This window comes from Salvelinus namaycush, chromosome 40 (genome assembly GCF_016432855.1).
Source record: "Salvelinus namaycush isolate Seneca chromosome 40, SaNama_1.0, whole genome shotgun sequence".
Taxonomy (NCBI): domain Eukaryota; kingdom Metazoa; phylum Chordata; class Actinopteri; order Salmoniformes; family Salmonidae; genus Salvelinus; species Salvelinus namaycush.
Genome location: NC_052346.1, coordinates 13,931,125 through 13,937,739, shown reverse-complemented (window position 1 = coordinate 13,937,739; position 6,615 = coordinate 13,931,125). Strand labels below are relative to the sequence as shown.

At 40.4% G+C, this 6,615-nt stretch overlaps 1 gene segment (V, D, J or C); it reads left to right on the top strand.

Moving 5' to 3' along the window:
• Nucleotides 1–307: 307 nt before the first annotated feature.
• LOC120033245 lies at nucleotides 308–1,612 on the top strand. The segment is given in 3 exon segments: nucleotides 308–328; nucleotides 501–606; nucleotides 1,126–1,612. Coding segments are annotated over 3 exon segments (447 nt in total).
• Nucleotides 1,613–6,615: the final 5,003 nt, after the last annotated feature.

The following is a 6,615-nucleotide window of genomic DNA, read 5'->3' as shown; positions in this document are numbered from 1 at the left end:
ATGGTGATCAGAGTCATGGTTGTCATGGTTTCTGTTGTGTTGAAGGACAGCTCTCAGTCCTGCAGTCTGAAACTCACAGGGCTATAAACACTCCCAGAGCACTGAAGCCTGAGCTGCCAATGCAAAGCACCTCCTCTATGGAAATACCCGACCTCAGGACAGATGATGAAACTGTTACTGCAACACAATAATAATATTAAACATGGAAGGAAATAGCTGACCTAAATCTGTGGAAGGCCTGGAATTTACCATAGTATTTATTTACATGTAAGTGTTTTCAATCAGCCCTAGTGTATTTATATTCTATATGGCTGCCTTCTTGTACTTAGTGAGTTTGTCAGAGATATTACACATCTCCAACATTTATATTTTATAGTCAGGGGGGAAATCAGCAAAAAGTAATAATCTAAAATATCAAGCTAAATGAATTTGAAAGTTATGACATGTATGTGGTGTTATTGACAGACAATCAGTGGACGGGTTGAATGTGTGTTGTGTAGAGAGTTACTGGTGTGTGTAAAGAGCAGGAGGTTTTTGTACGGCTGTTCAATGAGTCTGTATCATTGTGGTGGACTTTCGGTGGCGGCACCAAACTCATCGTTGACTGTAAGTACAAGAGATTCATCCTTTTTATAATACAATCATTTGAACATTTATAAAGTCACAAAAGTAATTATTCAGAAATATTTGTAGTTGTGAATGTTTCATTTATCTGATTCTGATAGTTTGCGATGTTTCCACATACTCTAATGATCATTCAAGGACAAAATTTAATTTACCAAAAAATAATACTTTGATGTGTTCGATGTCTTTAAATACACAAAAACAGTACAGCAGCATTATTAAACATGTTATATTGTAAGCATGTACGTCTCATTTCTGTACTGTACTTTAATGCATCACTGACTGTAGTGTGTGGTCATGCTTCATCGATGATAGTGGAGGGAAGGAAAAGAGTGTGTAAAATATATTTATATATAACTTGCCATGTTCACAGACTATTTCATACAATACGAATATCATATTTGTTTCTTCATATTAAAGTTGCTGAACGTTCTTCAAGGTTCTTGTCCAGTTTAACCCTTACATGTCATCTCTCTTTCTCCCTCATCTTCTCTCTCCTAGTGGGTGTGGTACCTCCCTCCCTGACCGTCCTACTCCCCTCCGGTGAGGAGCAGGACCAGGGGAATGTGGCCCTAGTGTGCCTGGCTAACAGGGGCACCCCGGGGGACTGGAAGCTGGGTTGGAGGCTGGGGGCCGGGGGGGCCTTGCAGGGCAGCCAGAGCCTGGAGGTCCTGGAGAAGGACGGCCACTACAGCTGGAGCAGCAGCCTCACCCTCCCCACTGACCAGTGGAGGAAGGCTGGCTCAGTCACCTGTGAGGCCACCCTAAAGGACCAGACCCCCGTCACTCACACACTGGAGCCACACCACTGCTCCCAGTAGACACCCTGCACACAGAGAACACCTACCTATCTGTCATTCTGTCATTCTAAATATCTATCTAGAGCTTCAACCCTGGTCATCAATCTGGGATTCTGCATCTTTAAATCTGTACCTGGGTTTTATTGATTTAGGTTGGAAATGTTAACAAAATAAAATACTTTGTATTAATGTCAAACAAGGTGTCCCTGATTTTTATTATGTAAAGAAATAGAAGTGAATATCTGTGGACTTGTGGATGTTAAACAAAGACTAAACTGCTCTGTAACAACATGAACATTAGAAGGTTGGTAGGGGGTGAGGGAGGGAGGGTAGGGGGTAGACCCCCTTGGGACAGTGAATATCTGGGGACAGGAGCAGAACCACATCATCTGACCATTATAGACATGGTAGAAGGTTATGGGATATTGCTTGTTGGTCATGATCGTGACTAAACTATTTGATGTATTTGAGATTCATGTGTGAGTTGTAACCAGATGTTTGAATGGTGGTAAAGTGGTGGTTATAAATATCTGGGAACAGAGGTGCTCTATTCTGGGAACCACATTATCTGACCATTTGTGGTAAAGTGGTGGTAATTAATGCTTGGTGATGTCGTATAACCAGGACCTGAGTTGTGAGTTCAGTGAACCAGTGTTTCATGTCATAGTCTGTTGTTCCTCAACACCTGCAGTAGGTCCCAGCTGCAGCAGTACAGTCTCTGTGCAGTCTGACTGAGGGAGGATTTTGTATGACTCTAAATCACTGTGTGAACACCGAGCTGCCATAATAACCCATACCATAGTAATCTCCTGCATCTTCAGCTAGGAAACCAGTGATTGTAAGAGTGTACTCAGTACCTGATCTACTGCCACTGAATCTAGATGGTGTTCCAGACTGAAGGGTTTTTACTTTATAGATGAGGAGTTTAGGAGCCTGTCCAGGTTTCAGCAGGTACCAGCTCATATCATCACCAATACCTGAACCTCCTGTAGCACTGAGAGACACAGTCTTTCCCAGACTAACAGACTTTGATTCATCAGCTTGATTCAGGAAATTATTTGCAGATGACTCTGAAATGTTACAGTGGATAATAATATTTGATTAGTCACAATAATCTAAATAAAGGCATCGGAAACTTGTACAAACAGTAGCAAACTACTGTACTCAAATCTTCTCTGTTTCTTAACAGATGCTGTCTTAATACGACCGTTCAGAAAGGTCAGAGACGTTCTCACCCTGAGTCAGGAACCCCAGCGTGATCAGCAGTGGAATCAGTGATATCATCATCATCCTCATCTTCATCATCATCATAATCTGTGTCTCTGAGAAGACTGAACAGACTGAACCCAATGCTGCTAACACTGAAGTCTTAAAGTGTCTGGACCAGTGAGATCTCAACAGCTATGCAAAACAGCACTCTATAGGCTGCTGGGTGTGTGAAACAGAGAAAGGGGAAGGAGAGAGAGAGACAGATAGAGAGAAAGACAGAGAGTGAGAGAGTGACTTATAACTCTCATATCTGATATTTTGCTGTTAGCCGTGAGTCATTCCATCCTAAGGAGAATTTCATTTAAAGGATGATAACTATGATAACACCCCAAAATCAAAGTTTGTCAGACATTATTATATTATACCTCCATTATATCTACATAGTCTTATGTTAAGATGAGTCCAAATTCCATTTGATTTCAAGATGAACCTCCCACTGGTATACCATTCCTCAAATGTTAATTGTCTGAATATTAGACTTCACAAAATGTAATGGTACCTGTTTATCAATTTCTCTGATATTTTCAGGTTGATGGCACCCTCTTGTGGTAAAGTGGTGTCATGCTGAAGTTCAGTTCAGACCAGAATATGATAGTGAATTCTAGATGGAGAAAACCAGTTTCTGCGTAGGGAAGATCTCAATTGAATACTCCTCATGTCCTCTCTCTTCACCTCCTTCTCAAAACCCATTGGAGGAGAAGGTCAGAGGGGAGGGACATCTGTTTTTTCTTCCAATGGGTTTTGAGAAGGAGACGAAGAGGGAGGAGAGAGGACTCAACAGGGTGGGGAATCCTAAGGGTTAGGGAAAGATCAAATAATTCCATCCAGGTCATCAGGAGGGATCAGCCATTGAAATATACTCGGGAGCAAACATTTCATAACTGCAGGTGGTAGTAAATCGCCTACCTGTTCAAACAACACATTCTAGGTGTACATGCCGTACACACTTTATCAATCTCTCATTCACAATTTGACAAGCACTTGATAATGCTTCGAATTTCACGGCAGCATCCCCTGTGTGTGGCCATAATGCACTCCCCCAAAAAGCCATGCCTTTTGCGGCCCGTGGCCATTGTGCCCTTGGCCCGGAGTGCTGCGTTGTGCCCTTCTCCTTGGGTGCTACACGCTCTGAAGCACCTCTCACTCACATGGCTCTCCATTATGTGATCAGGTCTTTCTCACAGGCTACAAGTGAAGACAGACACATTGGGGACGCAACTCAGAACCCTCCAATTCTGAGTTGCATATTGAAGAAATTGGAAGAACTGTCCACATTTACTTTCGTCAGCCCACAAGATGAGTAGGACTAACAAACAGCAAAAGCACTAGCCTATGTCAATCTACTATCCCCCGTAGTGCAAAAGTTGACCTATTCTATTCCATGCGAGAAATAAATATTCCAAACATAGTCTTGGACAGTTGTGGGATGCGATAGATCCCAAATTAATACAACCACTAGTATCAAAAACACTTTTTTACGCAATGTGGCTGACGCAACAGATCAGAACATTTAGCTATAAATGTTGATAAACTATTTGGCTAGTTGTTCACGTTAAAAGCGCAGCAATGTACACATGGCAGTAGGCTATAAGCACAAATGTTCCATTAGCGGTAAAACACCCTTATTAAAAGTGACCGCAAATGCGATTATCCATGTAATGCTTTTATTTCAAAGGTATATTTTTATGGTGAAAATGATCTTCCCCAAAATTAAAACTCACACGCTGCTTATGTATGCCAGTCTGGCTCTACACCCATTGCATAGCGGATTAATGTGCTTAATTTTAAGAAGTTATTTGTCCACTTTAGTTGTGATACAAACCTTATCAAAACATATAGGCCTATGGTCTAGGCTACATGAGGTGTGCGATTCGAAAAGTTTTTTAAAAATGTATTGTTTCTTGCCTTATGATGGGCATATAGTGATAATACATAATTCACAAGTGATAGGTTAATATTGTCACCCATCAGACTAGTCTTGATTTAATCTTGTCTTTACATATACTAAATAATAAATCTGTGAAATTTGTTTTGATTTAGAAAGGACAATTATCATGGACGTGTCTAGAAACATGGGCAGCGGGAATAAAATACATGTCATCTATGCACTTAAATAACAAAAACGCTTTCCTGTGGTTCATTTTCCTGCCAGCCAGGTAGGCTATACTCCTGTTGTAAAGAGAAGCAATGTGCTTAATATTAGTAAAGTTGAGAAATAAATATGGTAGGCCTAGCCTATAGAAAGCTGATGGGATCCTCCTCTTTTTAATAGAGGCCATCACTCTGTTTTCTCAAGCAATTGCATAGCCAACAGAAAGGTTGCGCAACATGAGCTCATGGGCTCTCGTGACGTGTTTGATTAGATTGATGTTAGAGTGATTACAAGGACAATAGAGTGCTGAGTACCAGGCAGTTTGGTAGGCTACTATTGATCAGCAGCATCAGAGCTCAGAGAAGCCTAATTACAATGACTAAACAGTCACGTGGAATTTGACTGCCTTCATGACTTTTCACATTTTATTGTTACAAAGTGGGATTAAAATTGATTTGTCATTTTTGTCAACAATCTATATAAAATATTCTGTAATGTCTGAATGAAAAATCATATTTTCTTTCCGAAAAATTCATAACTAAAATAGAGTCGTTGCATAAGTATTCAGCACCTTTAGTTAGTCGAGCCTAATTTAATTCAGGAGTTAAATTGGGCTTAACAAATCACATAAAAAGTGACATGCACTCACTCTGAAAAAATAGAGGTTGACATTATTTTTTAATGATTAACCCTTCCTCTGTCCCCCTTACATACATTTACATGTTACATATTAGGCATTTAGCAGCTGCTATTTTTCAGAGTGACTTACAGGAACATTTAGTGTTATGTGCCTTGCTCAAGGGTACATCAACAGATTATTCACCTAGTTGGCTATGGGATTCAAACCAGTGACGTTTCGGTTACTGGCCCAACACTCTTAAGTGCTAGGCTACCTGCCACCCAGCTCTATGGCCCATTAGTCAAGTATTGAATTTCATCCACAGATTCGACTACAAAGACCAGGGAGGTTATCGAAAAGCCTCATCAAGAAGGGAGTAACAATAACAGATCAGACATTATATATCTCATTAAGCAAGGTCAAGTTAATAATTATGCTGTGGATTATGTATTAAGCCACCCAGACACATCAAAGATACAGTCGACCTTCTGAACTGAGCTGCAGGAAAGGAATGAAACTGCCCAGGGATGTCACCATGAGGCCATTGGTGATTCTACAGTCTACAGAGTTTAATGGCTATGATGGGAGAAAACTAGAAAGGATCAACAACATTGTAGTGAATCACAACAGTGACATTAATGACAGATTGAAAAGAATACAAATATGCAGAATATGCATCTTCTATGTAACAAGGGACTAAAGTAATACTGTATAAGACACAGAAAAGGAATACACTTTTTGGCCTAAAGCCTTATGTTTGGAGCAAATCCAACACATCACTGAGTAACAGCCTCCTATTTTTCAAGCATGGTGGTGGCTGCATCATGGTATGGGTATGCTTGTCATTGGCAAATACTGGGGAGTTTTTCAGGATACAAAGAAGCGGAATGGAGCTAAGGACAGGTAAAATCCTAAAGGAAAACCTGATTCAGTCTGCTTTACACCAGAGACTGGGAGAGAAATTCACCTTTCAGCAGGACAATAACCTACAACACAAGGCCAAATCTACACTGGAATTGCTTACCAAGAAGACAATGAATGTTCCTGAATGCCCAAGTTACAGTTTTGACTTAACTCTGCTTGAAAATCTTTGGCAAGTTTTGAAAATTGCTGTATAGCCATGATCCCCAACATCTTGATAGAGCTTTGAGAATTTTGTAAAGAAAAAATTGAAAATATTTCACAATTCAGGTGTGGAATGCTTCTCAGAG